Source organism: Anomaloglossus baeobatrachus, chromosome 2 (genome assembly GCF_048569485.1).
Source record: "Anomaloglossus baeobatrachus isolate aAnoBae1 chromosome 2, aAnoBae1.hap1, whole genome shotgun sequence".
Classification (NCBI taxonomy): domain Eukaryota; kingdom Metazoa; phylum Chordata; class Amphibia; order Anura; family Aromobatidae; genus Anomaloglossus; species Anomaloglossus baeobatrachus.
Genome location: NC_134354.1, coordinates 225,737,454 through 225,758,327, shown reverse-complemented (window position 1 = coordinate 225,758,327; position 20,874 = coordinate 225,737,454). Strand labels below are relative to the sequence as shown.

General features: G+C 43.3%; 2 protein-coding genes across 3 annotated transcripts in view; one reads left to right on the top strand and one right to left on the bottom strand.

Moving 5' to 3' along the window:
* TRAF3IP3 (TRAF3 interacting protein 3) overlaps positions 1-523 on the top strand; it is a 77,896-nt gene extending 77,373 nt beyond the window's left edge. Inside the window, exon 15 of the mRNA XM_075335634.1 lies at positions 218-523. Coding sequence (XP_075191749.1) covers positions 218-313 — 96 coding nt within the window. The 3' untranslated portion in view covers positions 314-523. The remainder of the gene's footprint in view (positions 1-217) is intronic.
* A 7,363-nt stretch (positions 524-7,886) lies between these two features.
* On the bottom strand, positions 7,887-17,777 carry C2H1orf74 (chromosome 2 C1orf74 homolog). 2 transcript variants are annotated; one of them, XM_075333656.1, is made up of 2 exons: positions 17,708-17,777; positions 7,887-8,835 (listed from the first exon to the last, which is right to left on the bottom strand). In XM_075333656.1, the coding sequence occupies exon 2, from the start codon at positions 8,788-8,790 to the stop codon at positions 8,014-8,016; it is 777 nt and encodes a 258-aa protein (XP_075189771.1). In that variant the 5' UTR covers positions 8,791-8,835; positions 17,708-17,777; the 3' UTR covers positions 7,887-8,013. The 2 variants fall into 2 exon arrangements, with proteins under 2 accessions (XP_075189771.1, XP_075189772.1); XM_075333657.1 differs by lacking the exon at positions 17,708-17,777 and adding an exon at positions 17,567-17,679.
* Between the last annotated feature and the right edge of the window lie 3,097 nt (positions 17,778-20,874).

Genomic DNA, 20,874 nt, shown 5'->3' with positions numbered 1-20,874 from the left:
TTTTAATTTGGGCCAATTTTAAAATTCATATGAAGATTGTAATTCCCACAACATTAGGAAAGTAAGAGCCATAGTGTGGGTGTCTGGGTCATGGCACGATAATACACTGTTGGGTTTTGCAGATTTTCATAGCCAAGCAATGAATCAATTGAATAATATAATTTTTCTTGGTGGCTAACCTAAGTGACTGATTTCTCAGTGTCTTCTCTTTCCACAGCGACGCTGCTGTTTCTGGATTCCAGTCTTTGTTGTGATATTGGCTGTAGCGATGACGTTCTTTTTCTCCAGTCACTTACAAAATTATATGCACTGAAATATTCACCTACCTCAGGTTTATTGGGTAACTGCATTGGTTCATTAATGTTCATGGACAGTTTTTGGTTTTGTTACTATTTTTTTAATTATATGTAAATGTATAGGCATATAAATATTTTTTAAGAAGAAATGTTCAGTGTTGTATTTACCTTTGCCTTTTGTAATGTGAACAGAGGTGTACTTGCAACATAATAAAGTGCCTTATGGAAGAAAAATGGTATTAGTGAAGGTACAATGTCTTATAATAAAGGAGATGTATAAAAGGCCCTTTATTATACTTTAAAAATATAAACCAGTGTGAGCTGTATTATGCTGATACATGATCACTGAGGTTACATAACAGTCTTCTTCCCAATTCCTCTCATCTAACAAGGTCTAGACTCACTACACTCCCGTACATATCTGTCTATGAACTCCGCTGTGGCACAATAATAATAATGACATCTACAGAAGTAAGTAGGTACAGTGCCTTGCGAAAGTATTCGACCCCCTTGAATTTTTCAACCTTTTCCCACATTTCAGGCTTCAAACATAAAGATAAAAAATTAATGGTGAAGAATCAACAACAAGTGGGACACAATTGTTAAGTTCAACGATATTTATTGCTTATTTTAAACTTTTAAAAAAATAACTGAAAATTGGGGCGTGCAATATTATTCGGCCCCTTTAAGTAGCGCCATCTTTTGCTGCGATTACAGCTGCAAGTCGCTTTGGGTATGTGTCTATCAGTTTTGCACATTGAGAGACTGAAATTCTTGCCCATTCTTCCTTTACAAATAGCTCGAGCTGAGTGAGGTTGGATGGAGAGCGTGTGTGAACAGCAGTTTCAGCTCTTTCCACAGATTCTCGATTGGATTCAGGTCTGGACTTTGACTTGGCCATTCTAAAGGCCGCTTTACACGCTGCGACATCGCTCAAGCGAACTCGTTGGGGTCACGGAATTTGTGACGCACATCCGGTCGCTTTAGCGATGCCATTGCGTGTGACACCTTTGAGCGATTTTGCATCGTTGCAAAAACGTGCAAAATCGCTCATCGGTGACATGGGGGTCCATTCTCGAATATCGTTGCTGCAGCAGTAACAAAGTTGTTCCTCGTTCCTGCGGCAGCACACATCGGTATGTGTGACACCGCAGGAAGGAGGAACCTCTCCTTACCTGCCTCCCACCCGCCATGCGGAAGGAAGGAGGTGGGCGGGATGTTACGCCCCTCCGCTTCTATTGGGCGGCGGATCAGTGACGCAGCTGTGACGTCGCTGTGACGCTGAACGAACCTCCCCCTTAGAAAGGAGGCGGTTCGCCGGTCACAGCGACGTCGCAGGGCAAGTAAGTAGTGTGACGGGTCTGGGCGATGTTGTGCGCCACGGGCAGCGATTTGCCCATGTCGCATAACCGATGGGGGCGGGTACCCACGCTAGCGATATCTGTCACAATATCGCAGCGTGTAAAACGGCCTTTACACCTGGATACGTTTATTTGTGAATCATTCCTTTGTAGATTTTGCTTTATGTTTGAGATCATTGTCTTGTTGGAAGACAAATCTCCGTTCCAGTCTCAGGTCTTTTGCAGATTCCAACAGGTTTTCTTAAAAAATGGTCCTGTATTTGGCTCCATCCATCTTCCCATCAATTTTAGCCATATTCCCTGTCCCTGCTGAAGAAAAGCAGGCCCAAGCCATGATGCTGCCACCACTATGTTTGACAGTGGGGATGGTGTGTTCAGGGTGATGAGCTGTGTTGCTTTTACACCAAACATATCATTTGGCATTGTGCCCAAAAAGTTTGACTTTGATTTCATCTGACCAGAGCACCTTCTTCCACATGTTTGGTGTGTCTGCCAGGTGGCTTGTGGCAAACTTTAAACAACACTTTATATGGATATCTTTGAGAAATGGCTTTTTCCTTGCCACTCTTCCATAAAGACCAGATTTGTGCAGTGTACGACTGATTGTTGTCCTATGGACAGACTCTCCCACCTCAGTTTTAGATCTCTGCAGTTCATCCACAGTGATCATGGGCCTCTTGGCTGCATCTCTGATCAGTCTTCTCCTTGTTTGAGATGAAAGTTTGGATGGACGGCCGGGTCTTGGTAGATTTGCAGTGGTATGATACTCCTTTCATTTCAATATGATCGCTTGGGATGTTTAAAGTTGTGGAAATCTGTTTGTAACCAAATCCGGCTTTAAACTTCTCCACAACAGTATCACGGACGTGCCTGTTGTGTTCCTTGGTCTTCATGATGCTCTATGTGCTGTAAACAGAACTCTGAGACTATCACAGAACAGGTGCATTTATATGGAGACTTCATTATACACAAGTGGATTTCATCATCATCATCAGTCATTTAGGACAACATTAGATCATTCAGAGATCCTCAATGAACTTCTGCAGTGAGTTTGCTGCACTGAAAGTAAAGGGGCCGAATAATATTGCACGCCCCAATTTTCAGTTTTTTATTTTTAAAAAAGTTTAAAATAAGCAATAAATTTTGTTCAACTTCACAATTGTGTCCCACTTGTTGTTGATTCTTCACCGTAAAAATTTAAATTTTTATCTTTATGTTTGAAGCCTGAAATGTGGAAAAAGGTTGAAAAAAATCAAGGGGGCAGAATACTTTTGCAAGGCACTGTATGTAACAGAATATTATAATAGTGTGTCATAAAGGATATAAGCAGGAAAAATGTAAGGAAATACCAATACTAAAACAAGACAATTTACCGGTGACAGGGGAACACATATGACTGGTATTGTATTGTTATAGTACAAATACAAAGTTTGGACACACCTGTTCATGCCATAGTGTTCCCTGTTCTTTCTGGAATGTGCACATTGTAGATTCAGACTTAAGTCAGCAAAACAATGAGGGAACACAAGTGGAAACGAGTAAGGCTATGTGTCCACGTTGCTTTTTACCTGCTTTTTACCTGCTTTTTCAACTGCAGCGTGTAATGGCAAAATAGATGTGCTCTGCTTTTCAAGCAAAGTCTATGGGAATTTGGGTTTCTTGTGCCCACTATGCAGTTCAAACTGCAGCCTTTTTCTAGCAGAAATTTGGTCAAAAACTCTGCTTTGCAGTTCAAAACGCAAATGGCAAAAACAATTGACATGTCAATTGTTTTTGCCATTTGGGTTTTGCACTGCAAAGCTGAGTTTTTGTCCAAAGTTCTGCCACAAAAAGGCTGCAGTTTGAACTGCATAGTGGGCACAAGAAACCCAAATTCCCATAGACTTTGCTTGAAAAGCAGAGTACATCTATTTTGCCATTAAACGCTGCAGTTGAAAAAGCAGCAAAAAAGCAGGTAAAAAGCAACGTGGACACATAGCCTAAAACAGTATGAAACCAGAATATGTGCTAAACTTTATATTCCCTTAGCATTCTCTCAAGCACGTCATCAGGTAGTTACCTGGAATGGCTTTTCAACAGTCCTGAAGAAGTTCCAAGAGGTGCTCAGCATTTGTTGGCTGCTTTGCCTCCTCTCTGCAATTTAACTTATTCCAAACCATCTCAAGTGGATTGATGTATGGTAATTGTAGAGGTCATGTCATCTGACGCAGCACTCCATCCATCTCATTCTTGAACACATAGCCTTTACATACCCTAGAGGTGTGTTGTGAGTCGTTGCTTTGTTGCAGCACAAAAGTGGGTCCCACATAACACAAATCAGACAGGATAGCATGTCGTCGGGGAATGCTATGGTTGCCATGCTGAATAAGTGTACCTTAAATTTGAAATAACTCAATAGTGTCACCAGCAATCACACCTCCTACCCATGCTTCATGGTGGTATCACAAGACATATAGACACCATCTCCCATCTTTTCTGCGTCTCAAGAATACAGTACATGGCAGTTTGTACCAAAAATTGCAAATTTTGACTCCTCAAAGCACAGTACAGATTTCCACTGATCTAATGTCCAGGCCTAGTTTTGCTCTTTTTCTTGTTTGAAGTCCTCAGTAGTGGCTTCTTTGCAAAAAGTCAAACATAAAATCATGCCTATTGCAGTCTCATCTGAACAGTTGATGATTGGATGTGTCTGCTGCTTGATGTCTCTGCATTATTTATGAGTACTGTCATCTGAAGTGCCGTCAATTTACAGTTTCTGAACCTGAAAACTCTGATAAACTAATCCTCTGCAGCAGAGGTAAGTGTTGGTCTTTCTTTCTTGGGGTAGTCAAGAGCCAGTTTCATCACAGCGATTGATGGTTTTCATTACTGCACTTGAGGATGCTTTGAAAGTTCTTGCAATTTTCCAGATTGACTATCATGATGGGTGTAGACCTGCTACGTGCCCTAAAGGGGTGTGACTAGATGTTTACCAGGTTTTCATCAGAGCCTCTGATAGTGAGGATTGACTGGGCTGCGGGTAAACACCAGCTACTGCTACAGGGAAATCCCCGGGACTGCAGCAGCTGACCCAAGGGTCAGAAACGCAGGTAGGGACGGCAGGCAGGCAAAGTAGGTAGTGGAGGCTGTCTGGACGGAATACATTCAACATTCAGGAGCCAGGCAAGACGGATTCAGGTACAGGACACGAACAGGACTGGTTAAGGTACACAGACAAAGGGCAGACAGCAACTAGTGTACTAGCGGGATCAAGCTCACCAGGAACTTAATTGCTGAGGCACCTCTCTACAGGGGAAGGTGCCTTAAATACCCAGCGCCTCTCAGCCATAGACTGAGGAACACTTTCTGTGTGCGCTGCCCTTTTAAGAGGCAGAGAGCACTTGCACGCGCCCTAAGGACATTGCCAGGAGACCTGCGTGACGTTCGCAGGCCCAAAAACATGGAGACAGGGTAAAGAGCAGGGGAGTGAGCAGACGAGCTGCACTTGTAAGTACATCAGCGTCCCTGCTGGGTGGTGAAAGCGGGATAGTGCAAGGACACTTGCATTATACTGACCTTCAAGTCTTTCTTTCCGTAGCTCAATAATGCATATGAAAATAAGCAATTTTGTGATAGATTTTATCAGAGCTCTGCTTTTTTCACCATTAGGATTTATATTTCACACGCAATTCATGGATGAAAGCTCTATTTAGTAAAGACAGTTTTTCACATTATTGAGATAGAGGATTAATTAATGGTTTTAAAATTTGGAGAGAGGAGAAGGGGGGACGAGATCTAGAGGCAGGCATAAATATTGTGCTGCAAGTTTCCGAATGGTCCATTACAATTATCCATAGAACTTTATGAGCAACACATATCATCTACATATCTTTGATAATCGGAAAGTCTGTATTTACTAAACAGATTTTACCCGTGAATTAGGCAAGAAAGATCAGTCCAGAATGAAAAGGAACACTGTCTCTGCAAAACACACTTGATGACCACAAACACTTTCTGAAGGCCAGAGATTTCATAAATGAACTCTTGACGAGGCATACCTGTTCATTGGAAGCCATTCCAGATGACTACTTGATGAAGCTGTTTGACAGAATCCAAGATGTGTAAAGTTATCAAAGTAAAAGTGCGAGTACAGACCCAGTTGAGAAGAGAGAATTACACCCCATCCATTCCCCACACTTTGATACAAGTTTCACGCAGCGTCTTAATGGAGCTCCTATTGCCTCACCTCTATGATGCAACTGCAGTTTGCTAATGTGTTACCATTAGGAGATTGACAGCACTGCTAGGAAAGAGGAGTGGTTCCGCGTGTGGTGGTGTGGAGGCTTTTATTTACGCTTTTCAGATTCGTCCAAACCCCTTCTCAAGATTGAACTACGTATGTGTTTTCATGGCATCTGGGGGCCCTTGACACTACCACCTTGATCAACCTATGATAACCTATGAAAATATAAATTTAAAAATTTAAATGCCAGAATTGTCATTGTTTGGTCACTGCACTTCCACTAAAAAAAAAAAAAAGTTATTTTTCATAACTTTTTTTAAAGAGTGAGGGGATTGGAGAGAAAAGGGCAACAACCAAAAATATGTCAATTAGTGTTTTAATTCTTAAAGCATAACCGACATTTATTCATTTTAATTAAAAAATCAATAGTACACATGAAGAAACTTTGTAATATATCTGATCAGATACGTTTGCTTTTTTCTCTGCCAGAATTGATCAGTCATTATCAAAATTCTCAATTCTGAGGTCAAATCTGTATTCAGTGAAGACTTTCCCATTACTGAGATAGGTGTGTTTTTATTATTAGAATATAGAAAGAAAAAAAAGGAATAGCAGAAAAGCATTGAAGGAAAAAAAAAAGGAAATAAAAAATATAAAAATTTGATAAAAGAAAAAACAAACTTATTAAACGAACCGCAAAAACAATTACTGAGCGACTGCAACTAAATTACACTAATCATAATTCTATACAGTAGAAAAAACTCTAGTATAAGTACTTCAAGAAAACACGGTCCCCGCAAGATCACCAAGACGTACATATATGTCATCAGTCAGGAACCCCTTCCCAAACCATGACGTATAGGTATTTCAAATGTCAAAAGGGGTTAAAGGAAGCTATACTGTATGTAAAACGTTACAGATCTGTGGATAGCACAATATACACACGGTGAAACTGAGCAGAATGATATATGTTTGTTTGAAAAGTTCCAATAAGTGGTCCTATTCAGTGATTGACAGCTATCACTACATGCAAAGTCAAATAAGAGCGACTATCAATCACTGAATAGGGCTGCCCACTGCACAAATATACAAACTTCAGTGATTTCAATGAAAAAAATGCAAGTTTTACTGAATCTTTACCATAAACAAATGTATACCAATCTGATCAGCTAATCCTGCTCTAAAAAATTCTTCCTGCAGATCAGATAACATGTCCCACATGATAGTTTCTCTTTAGGTTTACAAACTACACATTCTAAAGGCCCTGTCACACACAGAGATAAATCTTTGGCAGATCTGTGGTTGCAGTGAAATTGTGGACAATCAGTGTCAGGTTTGTGGCTGTGTACAAATGGAACAATATGTCCATGATTTCCCTGCAACCACAGATCTGCCAAAGATTTATCTCTGTGTGTGACGGGGCCTTAAGTCATGACAGCCCAAGCTTTTCCACGCAGAGAACTATAGTCACCAATGTTGTAGACAACTGTTGGCCCAACGTTGGTTTGGCCGGCAACTACCTCGCCCATCTCTTCCATAAATAGAAGCGCTCATCTGGCCAAGCGTTTGTGCGTTCTCTATGAGAACCATTGCCATACATCTCTCATGATGGCTTATCTCTTATTTATTTATTCAGCTTACTTATATAGCACTTTCCGGACACTAACATTACGGCCCCCATTGAGGCTCATAATCTAAATTCTCTATCAGTATGAATTTGGAGTAGGGGAGGAAACTCACAAACAGTGGTAGAACATACAGACTCCTGGCAGATGGTGGCCTTGGTGGGATTTGAACCCAGGACCCCAATGCTGCAATTGAGCTCATCACTCAGCTGCTCATTAGAGATCAAAAGGATCAGGAGTCCAAAATCAGATCCTAATCTCCCTCCTATGTCATCTGTGGGCCAAACACATTGATAGCAGTGAGTTCAGCCAACATGTATGGGGACCTTTGTTTTCAAGAAAAAGACTGGAGTAATTCCACATATTATGAATAGAAAGTTTTTATTTAAGATTAGATGCAAAAAATGATAGACATACAACATAGACATTAAAAATATATAGTGTTACAGTGCACGGAACTACACAAAGATGCGGATGTGTGGGGACCTTTAGTCTCTAATGCTGTTCCGTCAGAGAGCGACAGCTGGTAGTGTCACGGTTTCGATAATAATTTCAAGGCCTGTAAAGTAACATTGTCCATTGAACGTGTGCTGTAAACTCTCGGTCCAGGCCTGTAGGAGCGGCTGCAGAGTTTGGTATACAGACTCTGGAACAGTGAAAGAATAAACCTGCAGTTTATCGAGTCCTATTTTACAACATGTAGTCTCTACAGTGACACGCTTCAGTGGTGTAAAAGGCAAACAATTCTCAAAGTTCTTAGCAGTGTCAAACCAGTAGACGGCGGGGTAACGTAGGAGGAAACCAAATATGGTGCAGAGATTCCATTCAGGACAAGGGAGGTCTGCTATAGATATGGATCCTGGAAGATCACTCCGGTAAGATGTTAAATGTGTCAGGAGGTCTGAAAGTTGGGACTGTATGGTCAGAAGACGATCTTGAGCACACATTCTGGGATGCTTGAGTGTAGCAGAAACATCAATTACATGTAACTCACCACTGTCTATAAGCTTCGCCAAGTAAGAGACCGCCCTGGGCACATTAATGATAAGCACCGTTTCTGCTATGCTAAGAATGTGTAATGGCCCTACTATTAAACCAATCTGATGAAGCTCGATAACATATCTCTGGATTTTCAGGACATCCTCTGCACCCAAGTCATAAAGGAAGCATTGCTTGAGGCCACAATCCACTGCCAGGATTTCAGCAGCAAGTCTCAGAGCAAACGACCTTTTGCATCCTTTAAGATGACGCTTCGCAGCAGAGTGAAGGTCTACGATGAGCGACATCAGAGATGTACTGGGAGCTGGTGTTCCTTGGCAGGGTCATTTAGTCTAGAAAAATAGAATAATCATGGATGACGCAATTATTCAGACATGACACATGACCACATTTATATTATTAGTGTTACATCAAAGCAGATCCATCACCACATACCACAATACAAACTGAGTTACACGAAGGCAGATCCATCGCCAGATACCACAATACAAACTGAATACTTATAAAAAGAAATCTTAAAGGGATGATCCGAAACTAAATTTCATTTTCCTCCTAAATTATTGTCATAATCTAATATTTTTTTTCTACTTTAATTAAAAATATCCTATCCTTACATCACTACTCTAAGTAATTGCTTTTCTTTTTTTTCTACCATTTCCTTTTTGACCATAGTGCATGCTGGGAAACTCAGAGTTGTCATCAGGGAGCAGGGGCTGTAGCATCTTCCTCCCTCCTTGAAACGAAGGGTAACCAGTTGCATCTGTTTAATGGGCTAGGCTCATCTATGCGTCAGTTGTCAATTCCAACAGATGCTCAGTAGATTCTGTTCTTGTCAGTGCACAGTGACAGTGCACTCCCTTGCTGGCTCTAATCAGAAGTGACGAGATGGTAGTAGGAGAGAACACAGTCATTGCACATTGTAAGTAAAGAACAGTGTCACCCGTCACTGGATTAGATTATGACATTAGATACATTTTTAGGAGGAAAATAAAATTTAGTTTCGGACCACCCCTTTAACAGGCATTTACACTGCATGATCGCGAATCAATGTTGTTAAAACCACTCGTTCACAATTATCTTGCTGTGTAAACAGGGAGCCAGTCCATCAAGAGAGATTATCTTTTATGTAGCATAAAAAAAAAATACATTGTTCTCAGTGTCATGTCATCGTGAGTGAACAGGATTCATGCCGCAAAGAACTTCGGCAGCCTATGTGCACTGAGCGACCTAGCAAACATCGCTCAGGGTGCATCATTGGCTTTGGTCTACCTGTATAAACAAAGGACTGCTGATCAGTAACCGTTTACTGATCGGTGGTCGTATAGTGCCGCCGGTCAGTGTGTTTGTTAGTGCTGATGAGGCCAGTGTACTTACTATGACAATCCACATCAGCCTGGCTGTATAATCCTGATATAGAAATAATCATTTTTTAAGTAACTATTTTATAAGAAAACTGGACGCATAATATGCTCATTTCGATATTAAAGGGAAAAAAACTGTCAAAATACAGCCCTATTTGGAAAGATTTTCAAAGTACACCAGCTTCATCAGGTCTAAGTGATCTAATTAATAATGTATGCAGTTTGGATTGTGAAATACCTTGTCGGGAAACTATTCATCAAGAAAACAACTGAATCATTTGAGAAAACAGAACATGTTTAATTATCATACTCTAGGTACAGATGTAACCTCAAATCAAAGGAAAAAAAAGCCTCATAGATTTTATATCAATACATTCTATGAAAATTCATCTAATATATAAAGCTGAATGTGTGTATGTATGTATACGTATGTGTGTATGTCCGGGATTAGCATCTGCACCGTCGCAGCTACAGCCACAAAATTATGCACACTCACACGTCTGGACCCCGAGAGCGTCATAGGCTATATTGTGAGGCGAAATTTTAACCCCGCGCATTCCAATTTACCAATCAATTTTGCCCCTATCTACATAATGGGGAAAAAGTGAAACGAAAAGTGTGTCCGCACCGTCGCATTTACAGTCATGAAATTTTGCACAGACGCCTCATGTGACCCAGGGAACATCGTAACTATGTTTTGACAGGAAAATGTAACCCCGCGCTTTCCAGTTACTCTCCAAAAAAAGTAAATGGAGCCTGGAACTACAGGTTATTAGTTTATAGCTGTGATTGGTTGCTATAGGAACAAAAGACATTCATAGTATAAGAAGCTTATATGTGAGGTAATAAGATGTCAGTGGGGAGACGAATACAGACCTGGAAAGAGACAGACCTGGAAAGAGACAGACCTGGAAAGAGACAGACCTGGAAAGAGACAGACCTGGAAAGAGACAGACCTGGAAAGAGACAGACCTGGAAAGAGACAGACCTGGAAAGAGACAGACCTGGAAAGAGACAGACCTGGAAAGAGACAGACCTGGAAAGAGACAGACGGACATGCAGACAGAGACAGGCAGACAGGGAAGGAGGAGACAACCAGAGAGACAGACAAAGATAGATGGGGAATGACACAGACCTTGACAGACGGGGAAAGAAACAGACCTTGATAGAGACAGACGGGGAAATACAGACAGACAAGGAAAGAGACAGATAGACAGGAAAAGACACAGACAAAGAGACGGGGAAAGAAACAGACCTAGAAAGAGACAGACCTGGGAAAGACAGACCTAGAAAGAGACAGATGGGGAAAGAAACAGAGAGATAGAGACAGACAAAAAGACAGAGACAGGCAGATGGGGAAAGAGATAGATGGGGAAAGAGACAGACGGAGCACATTACTTGGCCAATTTAGTTAAATCTGTGTGGAATATCTGTGGTGTTGAAATATATGTTGTGAAATGCTTCTATTAGCTTAGTTTTTGCCTTTTAATAATTACATTGCTATCTATTTGCTTTATGGCTTTTGTGTGCAGAATACATTTCTGTTAATACATTCTATTTTGTTAACAACAGTTATTAACCCGGACGAAGCCGGGTAGTACAGCTAGTTTTCTATACTTGTCTTAATGTTTAACCCCTTAACGACCGCAGTAAAATTACGTCCTAGCGGTCATAACGTTACTGCCCGCGGTCTGCCGGCGGCAGCATGCTGCGATCGGCGCACATCTCAGCTGATTTTCACAGCTGAGATGTGTGCCTGCTTGGAACGAGCAGAATCGTTATCTGCTCATGCCGTTTAACCCCTTAAATGGCGCTGTCAAACTTTTACTTACCGCCCGATACCGGAAGTCACGTGACGCGATCAGGTGACTTCCGGTAGTTGTCATGGTAGCACAGGGTCATGTGATGACTCCTGTACTACACATGAATTGCTTTCACTTTCGCTGTGCCCGCGGCACAGTGAAAAAGAAAGTGAGCGTATCTGCTGTTTACAGCTATGTAGCTGTGATCTGCAGATAGTGCAGAGCGATCGGACTGCTGATCGCAATAGCCCCCTAAGGGGACTAGTAAAATAAAAAAAAAAAGTTAAAAAAAAGTTTTAAAAAATAAAAAAAAAAAACAAAAAACCTAAATGTTCAAATCACCCCCCATTGAAAATTAAAGGGTTAACAAAATAAAAAATATACACACATTAGGTATCGCCGCGTTCAGAAACGCCCGATCTATCAAAATATAAAATCAATTAATCTGATCAGTATACGGCGTAGCGACAAAAAAATTCCAAACGCCAAAACGATGGGTTTTTTTGTCGCCACAACTTTTGCGCAAAATGCAATAAGAGGCGATCAAAACGTAGCATCTGCGCAAAAATGGTACTGTTAAAAACGTCAGCTCGAGACGCAAAAAATAAGCCATTACTGAGCCATAGATCCCGGAAAATGAGAACGCTACGGGTCACGGAATATGGCGTAAAACATGCGCCACTTTTTTCGGACAAACCTACGTTTGTCCGATTTTTTTTAACCCCTTATATAAAAGTAAACCTATACATGTTTGGTGTCTACGAACTCGCACTGACCTGAGGCATCACACCCACACATCAGTTTTACCATATAGTGAACACAGTGAATAAAATATCTCAAAAACAATAGTGCTATTGCACTTTTTTTGCAATTTTTCTGCATTTGGAATTTTTTTGCCGTTTTCCAGTACACTATATGGTAAAACTGATGGTTTCATTTAAAAGTACAGCTTGTTCCGCAAAAAATGAGCCCTCACATGACCATATTGACTAAAAAATAAAAAAGTTACGTCTCTCAGAAAAAGAATGGCGAAAAAAAAAACGGAAAGCGAAAAATCGGCCGGTCGGGAAGGAGTTAAAGGAACTGTCCAGTACAGGGGTCTTTGTTTACAAGCTGCCAGCACATGACTGCTGCATCCAGTCAACGCTGGCATCACTCGCTGGCGGCTTGTAATTGGAAAATTAAACCTCTAAAGGGCTTTTTGTTCAGTTTATCTGTAGATGAACAATTGTGTCGGAAAAGTGATTTTGGGGCACTTATTAATATAGGTATTTCAGGTCCTTTCCTGACATTGTTAGTTAGTACAGGCATCCTCACACAGCTGTCATGTCCTCAGAATGGCCGCTGGTGGAGGATCGTGTGGGCAGATCTGTTCATCAGCCCCCTCTAATGGAGAAGCAGCTTTCCTGTGTGCCAGGCTTGTGACCTGGAAGAGCAGACGAACAGGTCTGGTCACATGTTCTTCCATCAGTAGCCATATTGTGGATAGGAGAACTGTAAGAAAAGCTGTACTAAGGACAGGAGGATCAATATATGTAAGTAAGCGCCACAAATCATGCCCCAGAAATATAAGGTTAAACATGAAGCAAAAGCCCAATCAGCATTTGCACAAGACTCAGGCATCCATCCACCTGTAAAGTTATCAAGTGATCTCCACTTCAGCAGTTTCTCTGCAATATATTCAAAGCTAAGTCTGCTCGGGGAAATATAGGGTTTGTTTGGACTTGCGCTTCAGAGCGCAGCTGAAAAGCTCCGTTCTGAAGCGCATGGTGCCGGCGAGAACGTGCGCTCTGCCTGCAGCTCCTGCCATAGACAGAGCAGGAGCTGCCGGCAAAGCGCACGGAAGAAGTGACATGTCACTTCTTGAACGCAGCGCTTCGGCAGCAGCCGAAGCGCTGCGCTCTAAGACGCCACGTGCGCACGGCCCCTGCACAATCTCCATAGACTGTGCAGGGGACGCAGGACGCATGCAGTTACGCTGCGCTACAAAGCGCAGCGTAACTGCATGAATTACTCACACGTGCGCACATAGCCTAAGGGTTCGTTCACACAATCAGTTTTACTCAACTTTTTGCTGCTCTATATTTACACTGCATCCAAAACGTTGTGTTACAAGCACAGTAGATGGGATTAATAGAAATGTCATGTAGACTGTGAGTCTTTTTTATGCTGCGTAAACTGCTCTGTGGAGCGTTTTTCCAATCCGCAGCATGTCAATTTCTCTTGGGGGAACACAAATCTTCTGTGCATAATTTCCCCATAAACTTGTATTAGCTGCAGAAAATCCACAGGTAAAATACACACGTGGAGATGGGCGAACACGCAGATGTTTGGGTTTTAAATAAATTATTTACAAAAAACTGCGTCCAGTCTCTCCCTTTTTTGATACCCAGCCATGATAAAGCCCGACAGCTGTGGGATGGTATACTTAGGCTGGGGAGGCCTATGGTTATTGCTAAAGCTAAAAATAGCAGCATGCAGCCGCCCAGAACTGTCGCATCCTTTGGACTTTACCAGGCTCATCCCGATTGCCCTGGTGCGGGTGGCAAGTGGGGTGATATAAGGAGTTAATTACAGCTCACAGCTGCCACTAAGCCCTAGATTAGTATTGGGGAGGGATCCATGAGACCCACCCTGCATTACTAATACCGTAAGTGAAAAGAAAAAACACCAAAAAAATCCTTTATTTGAAGTAAAATATAAAAAACCCAACCTCTTTCTCCAATTTATTAACCCCAAACCCTCATGTCCGCCGAAATCCACACGAGGTCACACGATGATCCCGGCTCTGCTACATACTAAAGTCGCAGCGCGCTGGCACATTACAGAACGTGACCGCCCGCTGCGGCTTCAGGCAGAGAGTGACTGGGCCACAGGTGTGAGCAGTGACGTTACTGAGTTTAACTGTGATCAAAAGTGGAGGGTTCCCACGGTTCCCCCACCTGTGACCGCAGGTGAACTGATTGAACTCTGTGACCTCACATCAGGTAAACTGATTGAACTCTGTGACCTCACATCAGGTGAACCGAATTCAATCAGACCTGCATCTCCTGGGGAAAAAAACTGGGTTCTTTTTCTGCCTCTAAATGCAGATTTGGTGCTGAAATTTATATAACAAATCTGCATCTTCTGGCAAAAAAACAAAACAAAAAAACACACAAAAGCGGTTTTGACACAGTTTCGATGCAGAGTCATGCCAGGAAATGCAACTTTGGTGCTGAAATGTCTGCACCAGATTTATGCACCAAATTTGCATTTCCTGGCAGAAAAACGCACCAAAACGGCATCAAAACTGTTTTTGTGCATTTCTTTGCCAAGAGATGCAGATTTGGTGCTGAAATTTCTACACCAAATCTGCATCTTCTGCCAAACAAAAACCACATTGTGTGTTGATGTGTTTTTTGCTACGAGATGCAGTATTGGTGAAGGAATTTGGTGTATGAATTTCAGCACCGTATCTGCATCTCTTGGCAAAAAAAAAAAAATGCGGTTTTCTGCCAGAATATGCAGGTCTCATTAACCCCTTCAGCCCCGGGGCACTTTCCATTTTTGCGTTTTTGTTTTTTGCTCCCCTTCTTCCGAGAGCCGTAACTTTTTTATTTTTCCGTCAATCTTGCCATATGAGGGCTTGTTTTTTGCGGGACAAGTTGTACTTTTAAATGAAACCATAAGTTTTACCATACGGTGTACTGGAAAGCAGCAAAAAAAAAGTGTGGAAAAACTGCAAAAAAAGTGTGATGGCACAATAGTTTTTGGGATGTTTTATTCACAGTTTTCACTATATGGTAAAACTGATGTGTGGGTATGATGCCTCAGGTCGGTGTGAGTTTGTAGACACCAAACATGTATAGGTTTACTTGTATCTAAGGGGTTAAAAAAAAATTCACAAGCTTGTCCAATAAAAGTGGCGTACGTTTTGTGCCATTTTTCGAAACCCGTAGAGTTCTCATTTTTTGGGATCTATGGCTCAGTGACGGCTTATTTTTTGCGTCTCAAGCTGACGTTTCTAATGGTACCATTTTTGCGCAGATGCTACGTTTTGATCGCCTGTTATTGCATTTTGCGTAAAACTTGCGGGGACCAAAAAACGTAATTTTGGTGTTTGGAATTTTTTTGCCACTATGCCGTTTACCAATCAGAATAATTGATTTTATATTTTGATAGATCGGGCATTTCTGAACGCGGCGATAACAAATGTGTATATTTATTTATTTTTTAACCCTTTAATTTTCAATGGGGGGAAAGGGGGGTGATTTGAACTTTTAGGTTTTTGTTGTTTTTTTTATTTTTTAAAACTTTTTACTTTTTTTTATTTTACTAGTCCCCCTAGGGGGCTATAGGGATCAGCAATCCGATCGCTCTTATCTATCTGCTGATCACAGCTACACAGCTGTAAACAGCAGATACGGTCACTTCCTGCTGCCCTGGCCTCCGGGCCGGGTGAAAACGAAAGTGAAACGTCATAGCTGCAGGCGTCATCACATGACCCTGTGCTACGATGGCAACCACCGAAAGTTACGTGATCACTCACGTGACTTCCGGTGGGGGCGACGGTAAGTGAAAATCTTCACCGCGCGTATATACATCTCGCTGCCAGACTTTGGCAGCGAGATGTAAGGGGTTAATGTTATGGGTGGAATGCGATTCCACTCGTAACATGTAGGCACACATGTCAGCTGTTGAAAACAGCTATGTGTGCCGATCAATCAACGCCGCCTGCCCGCAGCAGGGGGCAGGGTTTAGCGGGACAAGCTCCATGACGGATATATCCGTCCATGGTCGTGAAGGGGTTAAACTGAATGAGTTCACCTGACATGAGGTCACTGAGGTCAGTTCACCTGCAGTCACACGTGGGATACTGTGAGAACCTTTAGGCTATGTGCGCACGTGTGCGCTCTGCACCGCACATAAAAGGTGCGCTTCAGAGCGCAGCCGAAAAGCTCCGTTCTGAAGCGCATGGTGCCGGCAGAGAACGTGCGCTCTGCATGCTGCCTCTCCCTATAGACAGCATGCAAACCGCACGAAAGAAGTGACATGTCACTTCTTAGAAGGCAGCGATTCGGGCAGCAGCCGAATCGCTACATTCTAATACGCCACGTGCGCACGGTTCCTGCACAATCTCCATAGACTGTGCAGGGGACGCAGGACGCATGCAGTTACGCTGCGGTGCAGATCGCAGCGTAACTGCATGCAATACGCACACGTGCGCACATAGCCTTTGTTATGACAGCAGATAAACTGAGTGACAGTGCTCACAGCTGCGGCTCAGTCAGTTTCTGCCTGAAGTCACAGCAGGCACTCATGTTTTCTAATGTGCCTACGTGCTTAGACTTATGTAGCAGAGCTGGGATTGTTGTGGGACCTTGTGTAGATTACTGGCATTCTATATAAAAAAAAAAAAAATTAATTAAACATTAACAATGAATTCAAATAACATGGATGTGACCCCCGCACCACAATAGCACCCCGTCACCAATGAGGACTAACAAAGAATCTATTTATTGACAGAGTAGTATTGGCTGATTACTGGCGCTGGCCCTTTAATCATCGCAGATCAGTGCGGGTCTCCAGATCAATCACACGACTTCTTACAAGTGGGCACAGAGCAAGACCCCGATTCCTGGAGGAAGGGATACAATCTAAAATAAACATGAAAAATAAGGCGTTTGGCGCCTCCCAAAATATTGCATGGATCCCAAACAGATAATGATGGATTCAGCTGTTACTATACAGCCATCTCTGGAGAGGAAAGAGGGCCCGTGGGATCCGGCTCCCGGGTGTCAAACACACTTGGAGCCGTTTCCAGGCGGCATTTCTCTGCTGCGTGTGGATAAAACTTCCTGTATAAGGTGAGGTAAAGCCCAGCTACGGGAACGCCAGTGGTGAGAATTGGCACCCACCGCACTCCGTACAGACGCGCGCCGGCTGTTAAGTAACTAATCTCATCCTGCCCGTGCAGGGCATGCTGGGAGGGGAGCAGACAGCTGGCACTCGTGGATTCCGTGACATCCCAGCAACATTATACAAACGCAGGCACATACCGTCGGCCCCGGATCCGCTTACTTCCGGGTCACGTGATATGACGTCTCTGCAGCGCGGCCTTGTAACCTGGTTGCCATGGCAACCGAACCCAGCAGCCGCCATTACTGCCTGAAAACGTGTATGCCCCCCCCTCACCGTTCTCGCGATAGTTGAGGCCCTGTGAGGAGTCAGACCGCCTTTACTGTACATACGGTATTGCAGCCTATGCTAGTCTTCTCCATAATATCCATAACATGGGATGAGAAAACCCCTTTAAGTTCAGTACATTTCCTACACACAGCTGTGGTCCTGTCCTAGACACCCAGTGCTAGCTCCATATCCAGTATATACAGCGGGCGGCGCATGGAAGATGGCCCTGCACTTCATCACCTCTGGGGTTTTCTTGAATTTTTCACTGTTTTTGCACTAAATTGTTCAAAATGGCATTAAAGAGTTTTGCACAGAATTAAAGATGTTATTTTTCCACTTTCACCTTTTTTGCACCGTTTTAGAGCAAAAAGTCACTTCAGAGTGAAATATCACACATAAGAGTTAGGCTAAGTTCACACATCCTGTGTTTTCAATCCGTCAGGTCCGTCAGCAACGGATCAGTCATTTTCAAGATGTCAACTGATGCAACTGATGTGTTTTTCACAGGATTCCTTTCACAGGAATCCTGTGAAAAAACGGATCAGTTGCGTCCGTTACATCCGCTGTGCGTCCGTTTTTTGACGGATCAGTCATGATCCGTCTGTGTTTGGGACAGCCCAGTGGGCGTGCCAAGCATGCTGGGCATGCTCAGTAGAGCATGACGGAATCCTGCGCTGGATTCCGTTGTAAGACGGATTACGACGGAATCCAGCACCATAGACATGCATTACAAGCTTGACGGATGGCGACGGATTCCTGCGCGGCGCGTTAATTTTGACGGCCCGAAAAACGTTACATTCTGCGTTGCTCCCCGCTCGGCGGTCAGTCAAAAACGACGGACCGCGACGCAGCAGATGCAACGCAGGGTCATCAGTCGCAATCCGTCGCTAATAGAAGTCTATGGGGAAATACAGGATTCCTGCAAAATATTTTGAAGGATACCGTAATTCCCCAAGGCGACGGATTGTGACTGATGCAAAACACAGGATGTGTGAACTTAGCCTTAGATGCTGTGCTCCAGTAGAGGATGCAAAAAAGAGCTGGAAACACAAAACCCCCCAGCTTGTGTTTTCCTATTGATTTCTATTGTAAATCTTCGCTCTTCACTTTGTTCATTGCTCCAATCCAAAGGCCACGCGCACTCATCTTTTTCAGGCAGATTCTGCTTCGAAAACCTCTCAAAAAACGTTCTAAGGACTTGTATGGAAAAACGCCTCGCTGTGCACCGGACCAGGCTTCTGAACCTTTTTTTTTTAACCCCTCCCTTCATAACCAAGGACATATATATATATACCCCTTTAAAAGGAACCTGTCAGGTCTAATATGCACCCATGACCACGAGCAGTTCTGGGTGCATATTGCTAATCTTGTCAATCCTTGCCTAACCGTCCCTGTATACATTGGCATAGATAAAGGGATCTTTAGAAAAAGTATTTCTAAAGATCTTTTACTGTTTGCTAATGAGTGAGGGGACTAGTCCCCTGGGCGTTAGTTCCCCAGCCAGTTGCCCCCATTAGCATGTTAGTACACCCCTGTTGGCCTCTGTTGGCCCCTATGAGTGTGCTAGCATGCTAATGAATATTTTAACTTTATCTAGGAGGCCGCATGGCACATGAAATACAGAATATAGTGTAGGACCCCCCTATTGAGATTTGCCGTGACGTTAGCAGGGGTGGCTTAAAAAATTGATCAATTATTTGCTAAAAATCTCATTTTTTTCATTATAGTACAGTTGGAATAAATCTGGGAATTTTCACTTTTTATATGATGCATGCCAATTTCAGATCGTGCTGGCTCCCCTCTCTCTCTGTTTGGTCGTAGTTATGCTACAAATTCTGGTGGCTGGTCACCACCATACCATGCACGCCTGATTTTGGTTTGCAATATATTCCTCCTGTTGGTAGCTGTTCAGATTCAGTTACCTCACCCCTTTCCACAGGCAATGCTAATTAAGCACCATCTTGGATCTGGTCCGCCTTTATCAATGGTTGCAGTCTGGCACTGGGAGGGTCAGTTCTGATATAGTCCTGGTATGTGTAGAGCTTGCTCCACATGCTGGGACCTGGGCTGGTCTCTATCCACAATTGCCTCTTTTGCAACATAGAAGCGGTTATATATACAGGTTACAGGTATGTGTGCTCCATTATGGTTCTGCTTTTAACTTTAGGAGGCCGCATGGCACATGAAATACAGAATATAGAGTAGGACCCCCCTATTGAGATTTGCCGTGACGTTGGCAGGGGTGGCTCAAAAAAAAAAAAAAAGTTTGGGTCATGTGCCCTATGACGCCGGGTGTACGCGTCCTGGCTTCAAACTGAAGTAGTGCGCATGACCCAAACTCTGGGGTTATACGCATGTACCGCCCCAGTACCAGCAGCCGGGCCGCTACTTGGATCCGGATCCGCGGTGGTTCGAGGGGTCTCCGGATCCAAATGCAGTCCGCGGACAATCGAACTAAAAGGGGGGTATTTACAGGGGATTTTGTGGTTACAGTTCGTGACGCCGCCCACGGTGTGTGGTAAGGTGGAATACAACCGCTGCTGTTGGGAGCACCCGGTGGCGGTGGAATGGCGGCCAGATATTTAACCCCTCCGTAGGTAGGTGGGAGATGCCCTGGGGCTTGGTGATGGTGAGAGGGGAGCACCGTTGGAGAGGAAAGGGGCACTGCGTACTCACTCAGTCCAATAACACTGACACGGACAACTTGTAAACCAGAATTCTTAGCACCGCTGCAGCAGGGAGGGAGCACACTGGAATCCTGTGCCCTATGGTGTTGCATGTTAGCCTGTGACCTTGACCTTGGCACCTCTGTCTGTAGTTGGCAGTCCAGGAAAGGAAAAGACCTCATACTCCAACTATGCCAAACGATCTTCTTTATTCACAAAATGTGCAGGGTTAAGAGCAGGAGAGGAGCTAGGTGCAGGCTCCTGACAAGGACGAAGGCCGTTTCGCGTCTGATTTGGACCAGTCAAAGCGTAATCAGACGCAAAAAGGCCGTCGTCCTTGTCAGGAGCCTGCACCTAGCTCTTCTCCTGCT